Genomic DNA, 22,493 nt, shown 5'->3' with positions numbered 1-22,493 from the left:
AAATTCCAGATATTTTTCAAGTGTCTTGGGAAGGAAAACCTCCACTCTTTCTATTCCTAACAATCCAAAATGGTTTAACCCTTCTGAGCAGTGCGCCTGGAACTTATCTCCTGCTATGCCTCACCATTAGAGCTCAACGTAGTTATTCCTTGTGAATGAATTGGTTTGTTGAATTCTACAACTGTTAGGTTAAAAAATGATAAGGGCAGGGAAGCGAGGTGAGTTATTGGCAAAGACAGAGTCAACCCAACTGAGGGTACAAACTGGCTTCAGCACATTCTCTGGCACTCTCCTCCATCACATGAAAGGGATTTCTTTAGCCCCTGAGAAAGAAGAGCTTAGAGCCTTGTTATTGGCAGAACATTCTCATTCTCCCTGTAATGTGGGGAAAGAACAAATTTACAAACGAAGAAACCAAGGAACAGAAAAAGGCAAAAGAGAGTCTCCCTACCCAAGATCACCCAACGCGGTGAGACAGATAGCAAAGGAGACAGTGTAAGTTTGGGCCACAGAACACAGGGATCAGCTCGACTCCTTTCGAGCAGCTACATCCCAGAGAATGGCATTTCCTGAGCACAGTGGTTCTCAGGGCCAGGCAACAAAGGTCTCATCACACTGTCTGAAAAAGAGGAGCTGCTGTCCCCAACCTCGCCCCATCCAAATTGTAAACTCCAAAGTCTCCATTCCATGCCACAGGTACGTTTACTCTTTCCTGGGTGCAGCCTACAAACCTAAGTGCACCTGAGAGTCCTGAGACATCCCATCCACATTGTCAGCCTGGCCCAAGGCAACTTTACCGAGTGCCCTAGAGTCATCTCATTCTTGTTCACTGATAGCATTACTGCTCCAAAGAATGAATTAATAGAGGACTCTTGAAGACGTTGAAGAATTTTTAAACCTAACAAATGAATTGCTAAGAATAAAGTTGAAGGAGATACCTTTCAGCGTTGGGGCCCGCCCAGCATCACAGTATGTTGGTTCACTCACGGATCTGTCGATGTATACGATTAATGCTCTTGAAACCACCACAGGAACCCAGCACATGTCAGTGGATCCTCTTCAACCTCTATCCCAGACAAAAGTATGATGGTAATGGATGTCAAGGCATGGGAGGGAGCTGAAATATTCCAACAGCAATATATGAAGCCAGGATCTGGGTGGGCCAGAGCTTGGTAAATGAATCATACTGTAGTCTGGTTTTCATTCCACATTTATCATCTCCATCAGTATTCTCCTTCTGGCATAGTGGAAATTGAGCAGGACTTGGGACACAGAACACAAGGGTTTGATTCTTTTTTTTTTTTTTTAAAGATTGGCACCTGAGCTAACAATTGTGGCCAATCTTTTTTTTTTTTTCTTAAAGATTGGTACCTGAGCTAACAATTGTGGCCAATCTTTTTTTTTTTTTTTCCTGCTGTATCTCCCCAAATCCCCCCTGGTACATAGTTGTATATCTTAGTTGCAGGTCCTTCTAGTTGTGGCATATGGGACACCGCCTCAACGTGGCCTGACGAGCGGTGCCATGTCCGCGCCCAGGATCCGAACCCTGGGCCACCGCAGCGGAGCACGGGAACATAACCACTAGGCCACAGGGCCGGGCCAGGGTTTGATTCTTGACTCTGCCATACATTAACTGAATCTTGGGGAAGGTTTCTAAGTCTTAGGGTATTAGTTTTGTGGGGCTGCCATAACAAAGTACCACAAACTGGGGGGCTTAAACAATAGAAATGTATTGTCTCACAGTTCTAGAGGCTGGAAGTCCAAGATCAAGAGGTGAGCAGGGATGGTTGCTCCTAAGGGCTGTGAGGAATGATCTGTTCCATGCCTCTCTCCTACCTTCTGGTAGCTTTCTAGTTATCTTTGACATTCCTCGGCTTGTAGACGCGTCACTCCGTTCACTCAGGTTCACGTGGTGTTCTTCCTGTTTGCATCTCTGTGTCTAAATTTCCCCTTTAATAAGGACACAGGCATATCGGATTAGGGCCCACCCTAATGACCTCATCTTAACTTGATTATCTCTGTAAAGACCCTATTTCCAGATAAGGTCACATTCTGAGGTGCTGGGGGTTGGGACTCACATACATAATGCTTAGCTAGTTTCCTCAATTGTAAATGGGGATCATAACACAATTCTTCCTCATATAATTGTAGTGGTTGTGAAAGTGCCTCCAAGAGGCTTGGGCCACAGAAGGCCAGTGGATACCTGGTTTCTCTGAATGTGCATGAGCCTTGGTGCTGTCTGGATCAGACTGCGCCGCCCTGGAGCAGGGCTCAGGAGGGGCTCTCATCCTGTGAGTGTCCAACACTTGAAAGCAAGTACTTGGCCAATGCATTTTGATGACAGTGAAGATGAAAGGCTGGAGAGAAAAATCTGATGACAGATGAGCCAGGGCTATAAAAAGTCTGATACCAACTGTTGGCAAGGAAGTGGGGCCCAAGGACCCCCATACACTGCTGACTGGAGTGCACGTGGTACAAATACTTAGGACTGCAATTTGGCATTATGCCAAAATAGCAAAGATTTATATCTGACATCCCAGCAGTTCCACTCCTAGGTATATACTCTAGAAAAATGCTTATACATGTACCCCAGGAGATACATGCAAAAATGTTCATAGCAGCACTGTTTCTAAGAACAAAAAAGGAAAACCTAAATTTCCTAAATGTGATGTATTCATATAGTGGAATACTATACAACTATTAAAGTGAATTAACTACATCTAAGCCTATCTCATGGATGAATCTCATTAATAAAATATTGAACAAAAAATAGAAAGTTGCAGAAGAATATACAGTGTCCAACTTACAATGGTTTGACCCACGATTTTTCAACTTTACACTGATGCGACAGCAATATGCATTCAGTAGAAACCATACTTCGAATTTTGAATTTTGATCTTTTCCTGGGCTAGTGATCTGCAGTACATACTTTCTTGGGATGCTGGGCAGCAGCAGCAGCCACAGCTCCCAGTCAGCCACGCAATCATGAGGATAAACAACCGATGCAATTACAACCATTCTGTACCCAGACAGCCATTCTGTTTGTCACTTTCAATACAGTAGACAATCAATTGCATGAGGTATTCAACAGTTTATTATAAAATGAGCTTTGTGTTAGATGACTTTGCCCAACTGTAGGCTAATTTAAGTGTTCCGAGCATGTTTAAGGTAGGCTAGGCTAAGCTATGACGTTCAGTAGGTTTGGTGTATTAAACGCATTTTGGACCTGCGATATTTTCAACTCACAATGGTTTTATTGGGACGTAACCCCCTCGTAGAGATCAATCTGTATACAATGGGTAGGGCAAAACTAAATGATATATTGCTTAGGATACATACACACATATATGCATAAAGAGTATAAAGAGAAAGGAGAAGGATGGGAATGACAGACACCAAATTCAGGAGGGCATGTCAACCAGGAAGACGGAGAGGTGCCCAGGGAAGTTCAGCTATCTCTCTAACAGTTTATTTTTTAAACAAGGTGGCAAGTAAAGGGTACTGGTTATTCTTCATACCTTTCTGCATGTTTGAATTATAACTTTTTTTAAAAGAGCCAGGACCCAAGGAGTCTTACATAAAGGAGAGGGAAAAGCTGGGGCCCTACTTGTGAGAGGATTCAGAGCTGTTCTTGCCACTGCTAGCAACCCAGAACCCAGAGTAAAGTAGCTAAAGACTGACATCTGCCACGCTGAAAGGTGGAGCCCTGAGAGGCGAAGCCTCCTGCCGAGGGGAGGAGAGGAGGGCAGCACATTTTGAAGCTGCCCCTCTCTGCTGTGAACCTAGGTGTTGACACGAACCCCAGCCCCTGGGCTGCAGAGAAGCCCAGCCGAAGCAGTGGGGCAGCCCAGGAGGAGACTGGGATGGTACATGTACATGAACGCACACGCCTGCATCCCACATGCACGCCAAGCATGCAGGCTGACACCCCCACACCGCCACACACTGCTTTTCAAACAACCTGGCACAGACACTCCGACAGTTTACCACACAGTTACAGCCCCTGTGCTCTTACGCACACACACACAGACACACACACACCCCTTCCACCGCCCACTCCGACCAGGACCCCAGCGGTGGAGACACTGCAGAGCCTGCCAGCTGCAGGCTCTGCCAACCCTCCCTCTCTTCTAGTGCTGGGTTTTTCCAGCCGGAGCCTCACTCCCTCTACTGCAATCTCTGGAAACTGGTGTCTGACGCGGCTGCTCTGCACATTATTTATTTATTTCCTCCTCGCCTCCCGCTGAGACCCTCCTGTCAGGAGAGCTGCAGCCTGGGAAGGGAGACAGGCGGGAAGCTGCGGGGACACAAGAGGCAGAGAGGACAGACAGGAGGACCACTCAGAAGCCCCATCCCGCTCACCAAGCTCATCAAGCCCCGCAGGGGCCATGAGCACCAGGCAGGAGGCCAGGAGAGAGGAGGGAGACGCCAGCAGGAGGGGACAGGAGGGAGAGCTTCGGGACCGAGCCCACCTGAGCCAGCAACGCCGGCTCAGACAGGCTACCCAGTTCCTGCACAAGGACTCCGCTGACCTGCTGCCCCTGGACAGCCTCAAGAGGCTCGGCACCTCCAAGGACTTGGTGAGGCGGCCCTCTCCCCTCCACACCCCACGGAAGGTCCCTGGCCCTTTCTCTCTACTTCCCCACTTTCTGAAGGAGGGGGGTACCCTACAGTGCAAATCCTAAGCCTTCAGACTCCCTTCCATTGCTGAGAAGGGGAGAGGTCATCCCACCAGCTGAAGGGCTTGGCTTTGATGGCTCTCAGGCTCTTCACTGGGGATGTTCCCGAGGCTTCGCAGCTCTGAGAGACCCTATTCTGACTGCTCAGCTTCCCCCAAACAATCTAAGGCTTACCTTGCGGGGGTGAGGAGCTGTGCTGTCCAGGAGTAGAGGCTTACAGGTGCACAGGAACCTTCTGGAGCAGTCATTTATGGCTGGGAGGGCCTGGAGGACCAGCCAGTTTAGGGTTGTGAGTTCTCCCCTCTCCCTAAGCCAGACACTCCCCATACCAGGTCAGGCCATGCATTTGCCTTTTCCCCTCAGAATGAAAGCATTTAAGGCTTCTGTCTTTGCCAGCGCATCAGGGACTCACAGGGCTCCTGCTGGCCACCTGGCCTCCTTGAGTGCCCCTTGCTCTCTGCTAGGTACAAGGCCCTTCCAGGCTCCTCTCCTCCAGCCCCTGCAGCAGCTTTGGTTTCCAGAGGGAATGAGGTGGGGGAGTGACAATGAGGAGGTGAGCTGGTCAGGGGTCAACTGCATGTACGGGTCCCTCTCTGAGAGAGTGGTTCAGAGCTCGAGCTTTGGAGCCACGTGGCTTGGGTTCTGATCTGGGCTCTGCCACTCACTAGCTTGGGCAAGTTACTGTATGTCTCTGTGTCATAGTTTCTTCACCTGTTAACTGAGGATAAAATTAACAGTATCCACCTCATAGGGTTGATTAGAACAGTGCCTGATAATAGAAGGCACCATCTACAAGCTAATGATTATTGATCCTCTAGCTACTGTCCGTTTAGCCTGAGAGAGAACACAAGCTCTGTAGGGTCCAGAGAACATGGAGCCATACCTGGCCTCTGGCTCACAGCAGAAAGGCAGACTGTGTAGAAAGGCTTGGGAACGCTCTGTTCTCTCTCCCATGTCCTCGTCAGAGGGTCTGAGAGGAGGGTCCTCCTGCAACAAAGTCACTTCCGCAGCCCCTTCTCCCTGGGAACCTGGAGGCAAATGCAGCCCCCCACTGCCTTTGCTGACCTAGTCCCACCTTTCCATGTTCCTCCCAGCCAAATGTTTCCCCTCCAGGAACCCAGCCCAGAGGCCAGGCATCTCCCAGCCATCTCAGCAGTCCCCAAAGAGGCAAAGTGACCAGACTGAGATTTCAATTCAGAGAGCGTCCAGGGGCCTGTTCCTTCTGCAAACTCAGCAAGCACAGCTGAGAAACAGGGATGGAGCAGGGAGCAGGTTCTTGGCTCCCAGTGGCTAGGACAGCACAGCCTTTCCCCTTTGGGGACCACCTACATAGATCTGGCCCTGGAGAAGATGCTCTATTAAAACTGCCATCCCAGAGTGGCAGGTCCTGCTTTTTTTTTTTTGGAGGAAGATCAGCCCTGACCTAACTGCTGCCAATCCTCCTCTTTTTGCTGAGGAAGACTGGCCCTGAGCTAACATCCATGCCCATCTTCCTCTACTTTATATGTGGGACACCTGTCACAGCCGGGCTTGCCAAGCGGTGCCATGTCCACACCCGGGATCCGAACTGGCGAACCCCGGGCTGCTGAGAAGCGGAACGTGAGAACTTAACCGCTCCGCCACTGGGCCAGCCCCAGGTCCAGCTTTCTGGATGAGAAAGTCCTGGGCTTTTCACCTCTCCCTTCTGCCTCAGGACCTCCTGCATTGATCTTGAACAGTTACCTTGCGTGGCTTTGGGAATGAAGACACAACAGCTGGGAGGATCTCATTGTATTCCTCCCTGGGATAGCTCTGGCGCAAACCATACAGCAGCGGTGGGCCTGAAGCCTGTATCCACCGTGGGAAAGGTGGGAGGAGAGCTGGGAACCTCAGAGCCTGTTTCCGGCCAGCTCCAGAGCCGGCTGCCCTTTTCCCAGAGCCGAGTCTCCTGCTGGCAGCCTTGTGGTGGGAGCAGCCCCAAGGGCCGCATTAAGCCAAGGGTAGAAAAACAATCCCAGGCTCCCAAGGAGAGAGGGCAGGTGGAGAAGCATGTGCAGAGCCTGGAGGAGCAGCCATTCTTCAGCAAGCATTTATTGAGTGCCTACTATATACTGAGCTAAGCCTTGAGATATAAAGATGAGCGAGATACAGACCTGACCCTGAGGGCTCTCCAGGCTAATGGGGGAGTGAAATCCACAAATAACAACTGTGAGAAGCATGACAAAGGGAGCTAAGAGATGGGACGCTGCCTCAGCCTGTGTGGAGGGAAGAGTACACAGAGGTCAGAGAGGGCTTCCTGGAGGAGGTAAACCCTGCACTAATTACGGAATGCACATGGAATCCCAGACTTCAGATACAAACCTCTCTCCCAAATGAAGAGCAGTTCCTGAACAAAGTGTGTTGAGCCAGTCATCCAGCTTGGCCTAGAGAATAGTGGGAAAGAGGGGCTTTGGGAAGAGGAGAAGGCAGGAGCAAAGGCATGGAGGCGAAAAACAGCCTGGTCCAAGCGGTCCAAGCAGGCTAGTTGGGGCAGATGTTTGGAGATGGGGAGATGAGGCTGAAGATTCAGGCAGTGGCCAAGTCATCTGGGCTGTCACCTTAAAAAGCTTGGGCTCTATCATGTAAGCAATGGGGGAAGGCTTTAATGGACGTTAAACAGGGGAGTAACAGGGGAGTTAGTTTTATGTTTTACTTTGGTGCTTCTCAAACTTTAACGTGCAAACGAATCATCTGGGCATCTTGGCTTGATTCAGTAGGTCGTGATTCTGCATTTCCAACAGGCTTCCAAGTGATGTTAAAGCTGCTGATCTGAGGACCACGCTTTGAGTAGCAAGAGTTTTAGATAATCAATGGCTTTGAGCAGGTGTATTTGAGAGGCAAGAGCACTGGAGGCAGGTTCTTATGAACTTAGGGAGGCATTCCAGTGATCCGGGGAGCTGTGGGGAGGCCTCAGTAAAGGCAAGAATAGAAAGGAGGGACGGACTGTAAACACAGGAGGCGAACCGGGTAGAATTTCGGAAGTGATTGGACAGGGTGAGGTGGTCGCAGGTGAAGGAGAGTTCAAGGATGATTCCCAGTATCCTGGTTTTGAAGATTTTGACTTTTTTGTTTTTTTTTTTTTTTTACTTTGATTTCTTTTCATCACACCATCAACCCTGGGATCTGCAACCCATTGAAGGATGAGGTCAGAGGGGAGTAAAAAAACCGTCCCCCCAAAAATGTGTTGTAGACTTGAGACAGAATTTCTCCCAAGCATAATACTAGTTCCTGAAACATCCCATCAGCCTATAGGTCAATCTAACCTACAATGAACCATTCTCCTCTTCCTATTTTTTCATTGCTGAGCAATCTATTGGGGTTCCAGAAAAACGGCATGATTTGATACTGGGGTTCACTCTGCTATAATGAGCTGACTCCTGGGATCCTTGGGTAAGCTCCTGCCCCTTTCTCACTCCTGTGAAACTCAGGACTGGAGTGGGCTGGGGAGAACATCCTAGGATACCTAAGGCGGGAGGCCTGAGCAGCTTGGATACTTGGTTTAGCTCTGTCTACTTTCATTGTTTTGTGATGGAGCCAGCAGCCGCACAGCGTGATCCAAAGACGTCTGGTGGAGGGAAACCAGAGTCGGCTTCAGGGGGAGTCTCCCCAGGTACAGGCCCTGATTCATGGCCAGGAGAGCAGGAAGAAGACCAGCAAGGCAGAGATTCCAGCTCTTCTGGTCAACTGCAAGGTGAGAGGCCTCCCAGGACACTGACCTTCATTAATGCTGCCTGTGACTGGCTCACTTCACTCCCTCTCCTTTCTGCTCTGGGTGGTGAGGGAAGGAGAGGAGAAACAGCACCTCTCCCCCGAGCCTGGGCCTAAAAATGGGATCCTCTATCTTCTTTACTCTCTGCCTCACCCATCTTCCCCCTGCAATTCCATTGGTCACCACCATTACTCCCTTTCCTCTATTAAAGGATAATCTTTAAATGTGAATACACAAACGCTCTTCAGTGTACTCTACATATACGGATGGTGTGTATGCGTATGGACAATGAAACCCTCCTGGAGAGACCTCATGTGTTCCAAAGTGACAGCCTTGTCATCTCTGGAACCATTTAACTATCCAACCAATATTGAACCATTCCTAACAAATGCTCACTGCTCTTCTGCCACTGTCTTTGCTCAGCATCTCCTCTTCCTGCTCTCCAACCATCCTATATCCACATTCTACAATCTTTTAAGGCCTCAAATGTTACCTCCTCCTTGAAACTTTTTCTGATTTCCCCAGTGATAAATACCTTTCCTCCCTCTCAACATTTAAGGCACTTTACTCACAATACTTTCATAGCCCTTAAACTCTCCAGCACACCATGATTACACTTCACTCCCCTTACGCTCCAAAACAACAGCACTCACTGCCACACCTCCCAGCAACACACCCACGCGTAGCAGGTAGCCAATGATGTTTGGAATGAGAAAATGAAATGTTTGTGATATCCAGGTGTAACCCAGAATGTCTGTGTGTATCCAAAAGAAAGTGAACTTGTCTTCCTTTGTTTCCAGTGGCGAACCTCTTGGTCATGCACATCTGAATTTCCTGACAGGGCATCCCAGTCTTCCCTTGCTCCTAATGAGATTTCTCTACAGGGAGGCCCTCAGCCTCCAGGAAGTCCTCTAAATGAAAAGATCCCCATTTCTGGTCGAATTGTTCCCAAACGTATGGACTCACCATGTGCAGCTCTACCTCCTTTTTAAATTCCTTTATCAGAGCCAGTTTTGACTCAATTCTATGAGTCCCATAAAAATCACCCGTTCTCTCCCTTCACTCATTTCTGAAAGGGAATCACCGAAGGGTTGGGGAAGGTGAGGGATCCTTCTCCCGAGGACTCACTGAATCCCCACAACCCTATTTCTCAGTGCCGGGACCAGGTGCTGAGGGTGGCCGTGGACACAGGCACCCACTCCAATCAGATCTCTGCTGGATGCCTCAGCCGCCTGGGGTAAGAGGGCGGCCTGAAGAGGGTTGGGGCACGGGGCTTCTTTTGGGAGTGAAGAAAAGAGTCTGAAATTAGATAGGAGTGATGGTTGCATATCTCGGGGACTATACCAAAAACTACTGAAGTGTCCACGTTAAAAGGGTGACTGTTATGGTATATAAACTTCACCTCAATAAAGCTGTTCTTTAACAAAAAGAGTTGATGGGGGCTCGGGCAGAGAAGACAAGGATTTAGACCCCATGTAGGGCCAGGGATGGGATAAGAACCCAAAGTGTGGTGCGGAGGGGCATTAGCTGACTAATGGGTGGGGGTGGGGGCTGTGGTGGCCGTAACCCTTGCTTCCCAACCACAGGTTAGGGAAGAGGGCCCTAAAAGCCCCAGGGGAGGACCTGGCACCTGGGCCCCCAACCCAGGTGGAGCAGCTGGAGCTACAGCTGGGCCAGGAGACGGTGGTGTGCGAGGCCCAGGTGGTGGGTAAGTCCTCCCTCCATCAACGGTCCAGCTTCTCACTTTTACCTTCCTCTCCTGGGTGGGCAGAAGCAGAGACTTTCAGCCCCTGCCAGCACCACACAAAGTATCCCCAAAGATGCTCTGATCGTCCCCAGTCTCTGTGCCAATATCCTCAAACCTGGCGGGGGTGGAGCGGGCAGAGAAGGGGTGAGTGCTGACAGGAGGGCAGCAGTGACTGCTGGGGACCCTCCAGCCTCTTCTGTTTTCAAACGATTCCTGCAGACGTTGAGAGTCCTGAATTCTCTCTTGGACTGCAAACGCTGCTTTCTCTCAAGGTAAGGAGGACGCTAGCACTTGTGCTCACGCTTGGGGCCTGCTCCCAGGGCTGGGAAAGGAGGTAGGAGGCGCCAGTGTGGAAGCAGGGGTCGGGTCTGATGAGAGGGACCCGGAGATATGCCATCTCACCTTTGCCTCCCTAGAGGTTCCTTATTCGCCCACAAGTGAAAAATATGGAGAACTGGTTTCCTCCCTGCCAGGGGTCCAGGTGAATGGAAACAGGGGGCAGAACAAGGAGCAGCGGGGAGCTGGGGGAAGTGGGAGGGGGAATACAGAAGAGTGGGCTGGGAGAGGTCACCTGTGGCGGTGAGCTCACCCCCCCTCCACACCTGCAGTGCTGTATCGACCTGGAGCACGGAGTGCTGCGGCTGAAGGCCCCTCTCCCAGAGCTGCCCTTCCTGCCCTGGTACCAAGAGCCCGGCCAGTGACGGGGTCCCAGTCAGTCCTCGGGGGGAAGAGCCGTGTGGGGTTCAGGGGCATTACTAGAGCCATAGCTGGGGACTACTGTCTATTCCTTTTATCACCATTCTGACCCCGCCGTCCCGGTTCCCTCAGTCAGCCACATCCGTCTCTGCTTCTCAGCAACTGCCCCATCCCCTGGAGGAGTTTTCACAAGAGAAGGCTCACAATCTCGGGGTTCTGGTTTCCCTATTCTCTCTCATCCACCCCCAAGTTGAGCAAAGCCAAGTCAGGACTGCAGAAAAGGACCTCAGCAAAATGGGGTTCCAGGCTGGGCCCTCAGTACAGTTAGAAGAGGCCTGAGTCAAAGGCTGCAGATACTGCTGTCCTGCACCCGTCCCTTGACTCCACCCCAGACACCCCTTGACTGCCCTCACCCCCACGTCTCTCCCTCCACCTCTAGGGCTTGTCATCTCCCTCAGCTAGACTGCCAACTTCCCCAACCTGGGTCCCTGGCCCAGCCAGCGCCTGCCTTTCTGATTCTCTACACGTCTGCTCACAGTTGAGTGGGGGGGAGAAATAGTAAACAGAGCATTTTAATACAACAAGGAAGGTGAGTTAGCAGAGGAATGTGTGGCTCACAAGGCTGGGAGCTCTTTCAGTTACCCTTTCTGGAGCTGCAAACGCCTGAAGCCAGTTGTTATTATTATACCCTGTGCAAAGCCTTGGCTATACCTCTGATATTTACTCCAGATCTTTATCCTTCTCCACTTGCTTTTTCACCTACTGGGCCCTGAACTTTGGGGGCTGTGTGGAAAACCTTGGAGAGAACTGCCCCCAAGGTGGACAGGATGGTGGGGTTGTCAGTACTCAGACTTAACCTGACCAGGATTCCTTGTTTCTAGAACTATCCAACTCATTAGACCTCTTCCCACCCCTCATCTCTGGCCTCCTGAGCTTGAGCTTGTCTGGTTTTGGAATCAGTGGTTTCCTAACCCCCGCCAGGCTCTGAGCCAAAGCAAAGAGACAAGGAGGTTCTGCTGACGTCACTGTGAAGACAGGAACCCAAACCTTAAGGAGCCAGAGCCCTGAATGTCTTTCTGGCTGGCCTGAGTCTCTCAAATCACGGATTAGGGGGAGAGGAAGATAGTGGTATAATAACCGGAACTAGGGAACGAGGATCCTTGGGCTGGAAACAAAATCCTGAGCCTGCGGTAGATTAGAGAACCAGGATGCAAGGAGCTGCCGTGTGACAGCCGGCCTTCCCTTTCTCCGCTGAGTCCTCTGCCCTCAAGGGGAGGAGAGAGCTCACTGTGTCACATGTACTCGTACGCTGGTCCCCACAGCCTCGCTCCGTGACCTCTGCTTTCCTGGGTCTCCCCGTTCCTTTCCCTTCTGCCTCCTGCTGCTTCTGTAATTGCAGACCCCAGGCCCACTGGCAGGCCCTCAGCTCAGCTGCTTCTCCATTTGAATAAACACCTGTTTCTCTACGCTGATGTCCTCCTCTGGTCTTCCTCCACGCCCATCAGAGGCTGAACGATAACTCCGCCCTCATTCCCCGACAGAAAGGAAATGTGAATGTGGACCTTTCCCAGGCTGACCCATCTGGCTGGGATCAGTATAATTGAGAGGATTGGCTTTCAAACTCCTTTGAACACACTTCATAGCAAGAAATATATTTTACACTGCACTCAGAATACACATGTGCATGTACACATACAATTATAACAAAACAGTACTTCTCTATACTGTGAGCAATATACTCTGATATTTTCCATTCTATTCTATTCTATTTCACTTATTCCAAAAATGCTGACCACAACCCACCAAAAGATTGCAACCTACAATTTGAAAACACTGATTTATAGCACACACAACCAACAGCACAAAGGAAATAAATGGCCCAAGATACAATTCTGATTGTGGTCTGGATCATAAATCTGCATCAGATTTTAAACGTCTACTGTCTTATAGACAAGAAGGCATTTTGGGGGGAAACAGAGGCAAAGCCTATGAAGCTGTGGAATACTTGAAGAACATGGCAAAGGAGAAAGTGCTGGCACAGTTTCTTTGGTAAATAGAGGAAAATCATTTCAGGGTTTGCTGGGAACACAGTAAGACCAGACTGTAAAATGCCCTGAAAGACCCTTCAAAAACAAAACAAATAGTCTGTCATTCCCGTAACAATTACTAATGTCAACGACTCGGCATTGTGCCACAGCAGACGGAGCTTGGGAGGGGTGGAGCCCTTACCTCATCACTCCACTGGCCCCAAAGCCTGGTTTCCCTGCAAGTGTTGAGGCCGTGCAAAAGATTTGTGCTCCCTCCTCACAAACAAGTCTGTTTTCCACACAAGAGTGGGGAGCTCTTGGGAAGGGGAAGTCCCAGATGATGTGGAATAAGGTCAGGGCCCTACAACCCTGCCGATGTGATGGGTGAGGTACACAAGAAAATGGGCAGAGGGTCAACTTGTCTCTTCTTTCACCAAAAAGACCATGAAGTCTAGAGTTCACAGTCACCCTACGGTTGACACCATCCGTCCATGCTCGTCTGTAGTGTGTATTCCCTATCCTGCCAATGCCATGGATACCTTACGGGGGGAGGTTCAGAAGGATCCTTCTTCAGCTAAGAGGGCAAGTCTAGCTAGGTGGGATCCTGGATGGTTGCGGGAGCACACTGTGGTGGCTGGTCCGGATGGTAGAGGGTTTGGTGAAGCAGGGCACTGGCGGCTGGGAGGTTGTCAGGATCTGAGGGCAAGAAAGGGGCTGATAAGAGGCTGTGGATCTCCTCCCTGGGCCCCCGGGCATCTTCGCCCTGCAGCCTTCCTGGGACTCACCCACGCCCAGCTCCTGCAGCAGGCACCGGAACTCTGGCTCAGCCTCCAGCAGCTTGAGCAGATTGGTGGACTCCATCCGCTCCAGCTGCACCTCCCAGTACACATAGATCTTCTGGTTGAACGTGACGTACACGAGGCAGGGGCTGTTGCGGCCCTCTTTGCAGGCATACAGGCCTGGGAGGTGTGGGTGGTGAGAAAAAGGGCAGAAGTTCCAGTCCCAGCAGTGGGAGGGAGAGAACAAGATGCAGGCGTCAGAGTCAGCAGTTTTGACCCTCCCACAGATGTCAAGCAGAAAGCTAAAGGCCCTCTATTTGTTCTCTGTTGAGAACTCGGTAAAATATCTGGCTTATTCCAGATATAGAAAAACCATAGGAACAAAACCTAGGCAGAATAGCATCTATAAAGGTGATATTTATTGATTTTATCATCTTTTTTTTTTTTAAGATTGTCACCTTAGCTAACAACTGTTGCCAATCTTTTTTTTTTTCCTTTCTGCTTTTTCTCCAAATCCCCTCAGTACGTAGTTGTGTATTTTAGTCGTGGATCCTTGTAGTTGTGGCATGTGGGACGCTGCCTCAGCATGGCCTGATGAGCGGTGCCATGTCCACGCCCAGGATCTGAACCAGAGAAACCCTGGGCCACGGAAGCAGAGCGCGCGAACTTAACCACTCGGCCAGGGGGCCGGCCCCTGATTTTCCCATCTTGGTGATAGCCCTGAAGTAATGAGTCTTGCTAGTCTAAGGGATAGATCAGCAAAACGTGATTGGAACCTGAGGCTTCTCTTGGGTGGAAAGCCCTCTTCAAAGGCATATTAACCTTTCAGGTCACTGGAGTCTGCACGCCAGAGCACTACTCAGTTTCCATCATTTCAGGAACCAAAGATATCCCACATCACCCAGAAGAGTCTGTGGTGGTTTTCAAGGCCCCCAATTTAGAACTAATAAGAATGCTCTGGATGAATGTTCTTCACAGAGTTGTGACATAGTTAGAAAGGAAAGAACTTTCTGATGTCTTCATGCATCCCAGCCAGACAGATGATGATAACTCGCCCCATCCTTTAAAACATTCAGAGATGGAGGGAACACATTGAGAGTGGACACGAGGGGCAGACAAGCGTGCTTAGAGAGGGGCCATGGGGCAGGGTCCCACCTGCACAGAAGGCTCGGATATTCTCGTCCACTTGGAAGCGGACGACAGTGCGCTTGTGATCAATGATGTATGTCTGTCCATCCCAGGCACAGGCAACCACCTCCTCATGCCCATTGCCCTGAAAAAGGCCAGAAACAGGATAGAGTTAGATCCGTCTAAAGAGAGACTTAAGAGTAAAGTTGAGAGTTAATTGTGAAGTGAGGATGGCCTGATTTAAATCTCATCTCTCCATGTGAAGAAGGTAAGAATGTTCCCCTCCCCAGGTTTTCTACTCACTGTGACATCCAATTTCTCTAGGGCAAAAAGCTGGTGATCCACCTGCACTGACCACAGCAGCTTATCTGCTTCCTCCATAAGCTTCAGTGTCCCTGCAGGAGGACAGGCAGGCCTGGGGTGGGTGGGACAGGACGCCTGAGCACACCCCACAGGCACACAACTTCCTACCCCGGCACAGGACTGGAGCTGACCAGGGGAACTCACCATCCAGGGTGCAGAGGGCAAAGAGGCCAGAGCCACCACTCTCAGCGTCGTGGCCTGTGGGTGGGGTGGAAGGGCCAGAAGAAGAAAACGTGAGGGGCGAGGCAAGATCAGAGCATCTGAGGTGAGGGGACAGAGAGGAAGGGACAGGACTCGAGACGTCTCCTCTCTCCCAGAACCCACGTTTCCCCTCAGCTCCCTCCCGCACTCCCACCCCACCTTCACCACGTTTGATGTTGCCAATGAGGTGAGTGGAGACATTCTTGTTATGGATGCGACCGGACGTCTGGTGCAGCACGACATCTCGGGCGGCCGGGGTCTCCCTGTGGGCAGGAGGGTCGGGGGCTAAGTGGCAGATCAAATGAGCTTAGTTCTTCAGGACCTTTGTGGTCCCATCTCTGTAAGAGTTTTCAAGGTGTGAAGCAGCTTGGAAGCCTATCGCTGACCCCGTCTGGCCCATGTGGCAAGTAGGAAAGAGAGGGATGGAGCTGCCAGGTTAAAGTCTTAGAACCTCTTCCAGGTGCTACAAGGTTAAAGCCAAGATTCCCCAGGTCCCAAAACAATCTTCCTTAATGGGGCAAAGGCATTTGTGCCAGGACCTAGCTGAAGCAGCTTTGCCAACTGCAGACCCTTCCATGCCGTCTGCACCCAGGAGTCCATCTCACTTCCACGCACCCCACCATCCACAAGCCTATACCCCTTACCTACTGCCCTCCGTGGCCTCCTCAGGGGTCGGGGGGCGCCCAGTGTCTTTGTTCCAGGTACATAGTAGAATCGCATAAGCACAGCCCGGCTGAGACACCATCAGTTCAGGAACACCCTGGGGCCCTGGAGTCACCGAGAGGCTGTCAACCTGTATCAGGGAACAGGGGCTTAAGGGGCTGGGGAGAGAAGGAAGTGGGGCCCTGAAGAAAAAAGGGGAGAGAGGTGGGGCAGGGGCTCTAGGAACAGTTCCTCAGACTTCGAGGGTAGCAGTGGAGGGAGAATCCTAGCGCTCACAGGGCTCCTGCCTGGTGCCATCCTCTCCACACGGACCATCTGCTTTCCACTGTGCCCGCCTGAGCTAGGTCCAGATCCTGATATAGACCACGTCATACCCACCTTCACACTCCTACTTCTTAACCCTGATTTGAAATTACCTTCTTTGGATCTCTTTCAATACGATGACTCTCCCTTCTTCTCACCCTGTACCCTGGCCTGCAACTGTTCTCCCAGAACCCCCCTCCAGGAGGCCTTCCTCCCTGCTCCCCGGGCTCCAGGACACCCAGCCTCTCACCTGACCCTCCAGCATCCATTTCTTGAGTGACACCAGCTGCCCTGTCAGATGTTCTGTGCCCTCACCCAGATCTTCCCAGCGGAAAGCCCGCACCACACGGTCTGTGTAACCTACTACCAGTTCACAACACCCATCTCCATCTGCGGATTCAGATAATAAGACGAGTTTGGAGCCAAATCTGTGCTCATCAGCTTGAATCCTACAAGCATGCCCTCCCCACTCCTCTGCTAACACCCCCACCACTGGCACTTTTACCGGGTGTGACTTCTCGCCCACTCCACTGTGCAAGCCGCCTCACACACTCCGAGTCTGGTACCTGCACCCCTGCCTTCCTTGTGCTTAGAACACTGTCCCCACCCATCTGTTCCGCAGGTTCCCATCACTTTTTCCCTCCTACTTCTCCTCTCAGATGCATACCTTGAGAGTCCTGATTCATCCCACATACCTACCACAACATTCAAGACAACTTCTGGCCCAAATATCAGCCCCGTATCTGTACGGCTCACTCCCTTGCTACCTTCAACTTCTGATCAAATGTCACTTCCTCAGCAAGGACTTCCCTGAGAACTCTATTTACACTTGCTCCCTCTACCTTGACACTCTCTAGCCCCTTTCCATGATTTATTTTCCCCATGGCACTTACTACCTTCTAAATACTACTTAATTTTCTTACAACATTTACATTATTTTCTGTCCCTTCCTAGTAAAGGTCCAAGAGGGCAGCACTTTTTGTCTGTGTTCATTATTGCAATTCCAGTGCCTAGAATGCGGCCTGGTCTATTGCAGGAGCTCAGTAACTAACATTAAATGCATAATAAATATACAAATGAATACTGACTGCCCCGGCCCTGCCCCCAGCCAATCCCTTGGGATCTGCTCCATTACCCACTGACTCCTATTCCCCCAGCTGCCCGTGAAGACAGCCATGCCCACCTATGTCGCTGATCAGCATGACCTTGGTGTTGGCAGGGATGTGCTGCTTGAAGACGGGCCGTTGCTCTTCTCCCATTAGGGTTTCGTGGTGCCCAGAAGCATCCAGGGCCTTGGCAGGCGTCAGGTCACACAAATGAAACCAGCCTTCAGCACTCACCGCCACCACAAGGTTCTGGGAGAGACAGAGGTCCAGTTCACAGGGACTGGGGAGGGCAGTTTGGGCATAAGCCTGACTGTTCAAGCACAGAGGTCGGGGCTGAAGGCTTTAATTCCCAGCTTATTTCCACTTTGAGACAGGAATCAACATAAGGCCTTGGAGTTCTACCAAAGTCCCAAGGTCCCCCAGAGTGCCTACCTTTCCTTTATTACATACGTCTCCAACCCCAACACAGGTCAGCTGCAAAAGAAGGAAGGGAGGCTCAGGGAGACAGTGAGGGAGCCCAGTGCCCCCTAATCTCTGTAATGCAAGAAGGAGTATGTTTTTCTAATTACCATCATTCACTGAAAACTTGTACCATGTGACCTACACTGATCGTCTGCATTAATCAAGTTATTGTGCTATAGGTTCAGTTCACCCAGACGGCAACATGAAGACCTGAAGTAGTTAAGACAATCTGAGCCTAAAAAAACAAAAGAAAAACTCTACATCTAATATAGCCAGACTATCATATTTCTAGACTTATTCAAGCTATTGCCCCTATTTTCTACTGAACTTTATAAGATCAGACAACCTGGGCAGTTTCCATAAAGTACTAAGGGAGTCATGCCACAACATAAAATAAAAAACCCTGCCTTGTGGATGTGTGTAACAGATGGGGGAGCACTGCCTGGGGAATTTCGACACTGAATCAAATGCACCGAGAACCAGTGGCTGGGCTGAGTAGAGTAGCTGCTGAGTCAGGACACACTGGTGAGCTCCCGTGTGGGACTCACCCTCGCCAGTCCCTGGACAGAACGGTCCCTCCTTCTCCACTAGAGCCCCAGGGAGTTGAATACTGACCATTCCCTGGCAGGAACAGGTGAGCCATGGCCGGCTGTCATCATTCTTATACACGGACAGCTTTCCACTTGTGTCTCCCACCACGAGTTCGTTTAACTTCAAATGGAGAGAGAAGGGAGTGTTAGGATGGGGTCCTGCTGAGCCACCACACGCTCTTCTCTCCTGGGCCCATCCTGGGAGATTCACAAGACCTCGACTTGTATCTTCATCAGCTTTATTAAAAATCTTTTGTGACCAACACAGCCAGTTTCTTTATTTCCGTTTAGGGGTGTGTGTGTGTGTGTACTGGGGGCAGGGGAAGTTAGAGGAACGGGGCAATCGATGACCCGTGCCAGAAGAGTCTAACATCTGAACGAAAAGCTCAATGCCCCACATGCCTGACTTTGGCTCTTCTTATTTGTCCGTTAAAAATGGGATACGTTTTGAAAACAATCCAAAAGACTTAAATTTTGGAGAATTTAACTTCAGACCTTGTATTTAATCAGGGGCCCAATAAAAAGGCAATGTAAGCTCTGGGTACCCCCTTCTGCTAGTAAGACCTTGTGATCTTGGTGTACACGAGTGAACACACAGGGGATGGAGGTGCGGGAGGGGACAGCATAAGGGGTTGCTGGATGACAGCATCCACGCTCTGGGCGTCTGGTGCCCTCAAGTGGTGGCTAAGCTCTCAAAGAAAAATCAGAATGAAAGAGAATGACCAGTCAGCCCTTGAGTTTTCAGGGAAAGCTGGACAACCAGTTAGGGCACAGAGATAAAGGCCACAGGCTCCCTGCTGAGAAGGACCTCACAGTTTAACAGGGGCACAGACACAGGAATAAAATGGTAAAACAGTGTGGCAAGTGCAGTGAGCAAGCAAAGGCGGCTCAGCCCAGCAGAGAGCAGGGCTGCGTCCACCATCCCGGAGGAGGCCCATCTGCTCTGCGGCAGCTCTAACGCTTCCCAGCAGGTCTGCTGCTCTGTGGTTGATCCTGGGTCTGGCCTCTGGAGGACACTCAGTAACACTAAAGAACTCCAGCTGGAGAGGACACCATTGGTCAGAAATGCTGAAGGAAAAAGAAGGTGCGATCTTTCTGTGATCTGCTCAGCCTTCTAGAGACTTTCCCTCTCCTGTGTTGCCAGGCTTTGCTGGGCAGTCCCAGAGAGTGTGTATTCTATCGCTGGTTTCTCCCTCTGACTTAGCAGGAAATAAAATAGTTTCAAAGAACTTTAGGCTAATGGTTTATTAGGATGAAATAAGTCTTTTTCCTGCCTCAAATCTCCACATGTGGCCTGGAGAAACAGTAACAAACTTTCTATGCACACACATGCAGGCTGAGTATACCACACGCCTGATCACCAGCCAGCCATCTCAAATATCTGCTCTTCTTTCAGTTACATTTATTAATAACAGGCAAAGCCCTTTAAATTGCTTTGAGACACATAATCACATTTGCTTTTCATAACAATCCTCATTGATTCAACATTTATTGAGTGCCTACAATGTGCCAAGCACTATTATAAGTGTCAAGAATACAGCAGTGAAAAAATAGATAGAAAATTCCTATCATTATGGAGCTTACAAAAATGGAGCTTACAACCTAGGTAAAAACAAAAAAAGGTAGTATAATGTACCTACTATTGCAGAACTGAGTGTGTAATAGTGCAATTCACTTAGAAAAATACAAAAGCTTTTTTTTTCCCCAAAAAAGCTGGTGCTATGAAGCTATGAAAAAAAGGCATGTATGTTTCTTCTAAACAAAGCCAATCAGATAAAATGGAAAATAATGTACATCTAAAGTCATTTTGTTAATTTACCATTTTAAATGCCTCCCTTGATTTTCTCATAAAATTGTAGTGCTTGGCATATGAAGAAATGTGAAAGCTCAGAAGACATAACACAAATTTATAAGAATAACTTTTTTCTCTCTAGAGGGAGCAGAGCAAAAGAAGCCTCATAAAATACCTTTTCCATCACAGCACAAAGGAGGCTGGGAGGAGAAGGATGTTTTAGCCTTGTTTTTTTCCAGGGAAAAGAGAGCACAGAACAGGTAGGGAAGTGAGGATGCGAACTAGGGAGGCAGAGTAGGGAGATGGGACAGCGGGTAGGAGAGGAGGGCAATAAGGTGCTTTGTATTAAAAATATGAAATAGATAATGAATGAAACGATAAAGTCTGGAAAAAAGAGGGCGTCACACCATCAACAGCCTCCATTCCTTTTGATGCTCCACCTCAGAACCTTTTACATGTTTTAATCAATGTACCTCATTCCATTTTGCTATTCTTGTGACCATCACGCCACCTGATTACGAGCTACCTGAGGGCTGGGACTGTCTTGTTCATTTCTGGATTCCCAGAAAGTGGCGGAATCCTTGGCGCATAACGGGCAGTTCCATAAATATTTGCAGAAAAATAGAATCAAATGCTAACAACAACAACGCTATCACTTCCTGAACGTTAACTGTGTGCTGGGCATTGCTCTACCGTATTCATTCATTTAAACAACGAGAAAAGGAAGGACTGTTGAGGGAAGAAAAGGTAGATGGTAATTCAACCAAGGTGTAGGGCTTTAAAGAGGGCAGACACCTGCGTGTACTACAGACAGGCACTATGGAAACCCGACTTTCTTAGGGTCGGGGTGGCGGCGGCGTCGCTGCCCCGGCCGGAGGAGCTGAGTCCGCCAGTCCGGAGGCAAGGCAGAGCAGTGGAGCAACGCAGGCCCGCGCGAGGGGCCAAGCGGGAGAGAAGCAGAGGTGCGTCTGAAGCCTATATTGAGGCCTGAAAGGTAAAGTCATTTCAGAGGTAAAGTGACGCCCGTGCGGGAGGCAGAACGATGGAGTGAACCAGAAAATTTGGCCACCGGCGTTTACTAGGCTCCGACCGTGAACAAATTACTGAACTCGGCAGAGGTTCAGTTATCCACGCCCCTAAGAGAATACCAGCTCAGGGAACCAGACCAACGCAGCCACAACTTGCAGGCACTGCAGCTATTTACAAAGGCCTCGCCGAAGCCCCAGCCCCCGCGCATGCGCGGCGCCCACGCCGCACGCCCCGGGGACGCCTCACTTCCCGCCCCGCCCCGGCCTGCGCAGACGGGCCGCGTCTCTCGCAGTGCGCATGCACCGACCGTGTCATTATCGACGTCTCCGAGGCAGATCGCGTGCGGGAAGAGGCTCCCGCTAAACTCCAGCGCCACGCGCTGCACGTAGCTCACCGACCTCATCGCGCTTTCCAGGGCTTAGGCGCCGGGGAGCCCCACTAAATGTCCCTCGAGCCCCTCCCGACAGCCGCCGAGCGGAAGGCAACTCAAAGCGGGAAGCTACGTCACCTCCCGAGCCTCCAATCCCGGCCTTCCTCGCTTGACCCAGGCGAGGAGGCGGGTCTTCCGAGCCCCCTGGGCGTGGGCCGGGCTTGCCCGCTACTGATGAGTGACAGGGGCACGGGCCACTCTTTTCCTCCGGAGGGCTGGCGCGCAGGTCTGCCAACCCGACGGGGGGACGGGGGGCGGGGGGGGGCCGATCTGTTCCCTTGGCAACAGGGCCCCTAGGACTTGACCTATTAACCTTGACCTCTTCGTTTGTTGCCCTGGCAATAAAGATGCCCAGCCGTCAGATGATCCCTGAGAATCATAATAATCATAAAAACTGACAATTGTGTGGTTTCCAACAGTGTTTTTTAAAAAGACTATGTAGGGGCCGCCCCCATGGCCCAGTGGTTAAGTTCGCGTGTTCTGCTTCGGCGGCCTAGGGTTCGGATCCTGGGCGCGGACATGGCGCCGCTCGTCAGGCCACGTTGAGGCGGCATCCCACATCCCACAACTAGAGGGACGTGCAACTAAGATATACAACTGTGTACGGGGGTGGGGGGTGGGGGGGAGATAAAGCAGGGGAAAGAAAAAAAAAAGATTGGCAGCAGTTGTTAGCCCAGGTGCCAATCTTTGAAAAAAAAAAAGGAAGATTGGCAGCAGTTGTTAGCCCAGGTGCCAATCTTTAAAGAAAAAAAAAAAGACTATGCAGCTACC

The 22,493-nt window shown here is 50.4% G+C and overlaps 2 protein-coding genes across 5 annotated transcripts; one reads left to right on the top strand and one right to left on the bottom strand.

Moving 5' to 3' along the window:
• The first annotated feature begins 3,940 nt into the window (after positions 1-3,940).
• NRIP2 (nuclear receptor interacting protein 2) lies at positions 3,941-12,315 on the top strand. 4 transcript variants are annotated; one of them, XM_008535722.2, is made up of 6 exons: positions 3,941-4,580; positions 8,236-8,388; positions 9,561-9,643; positions 9,993-10,114; positions 10,373-10,425; positions 10,762-12,315. In XM_008535722.2, exons 1-6 carry the CDS (start codon positions 4,389-4,391, stop codon positions 10,852-10,854), a joined length of 696 nt encoding a protein of 231 aa, XP_008533944.1. In that variant the 5' UTR covers positions 3,941-4,388; the 3' UTR covers positions 10,855-12,315. The 4 variants fall into 4 exon arrangements, with proteins under 4 accessions (XP_008533944.1, XP_070476585.1, XP_008533945.1 ...); XM_070620484.1 differs by having other exon boundaries at positions 3,955-4,580; positions 8,232-8,388; XM_008535723.2 differs by having other exon boundaries at positions 3,986-4,580; positions 12,249-12,315.
• A 170-nt stretch (positions 12,316-12,485) lies between these two features.
• On the bottom strand, positions 12,486-21,895 carry ITFG2 (integrin alpha FG-GAP repeat containing 2). The gene is made up of 12 exons (XM_008535725.2): positions 21,600-21,895; positions 18,497-18,592; positions 17,852-17,893; positions 17,497-17,668; positions 16,564-16,703; positions 15,992-16,140; positions 15,507-15,610; positions 15,291-15,344; positions 15,087-15,178; positions 14,811-14,928; positions 13,662-13,835; positions 12,486-13,572 (listed from the first exon to the last, which is right to left on the bottom strand). Exons 1-12 carry the CDS (start codon positions 21,693-21,695, stop codon positions 13,469-13,471), a joined length of 1,341 nt encoding a protein of 446 aa, XP_008533947.1. The 5' UTR covers positions 21,696-21,895; the 3' UTR covers positions 12,486-13,468.
• Between the last annotated feature and the right edge of the window lie 598 nt (positions 21,896-22,493).

The sequence above is a fragment of the Equus przewalskii genome, chromosome 5 (assembly GCF_037783145.1).
Source record: "Equus przewalskii isolate Varuska chromosome 5, EquPr2, whole genome shotgun sequence".
NCBI classification, from domain to species: Eukaryota; Metazoa; Chordata; class Mammalia; order Perissodactyla; family Equidae; genus Equus; species Equus przewalskii.
This window is presented reverse-complemented; position numbering and strand designations above follow the sequence as displayed.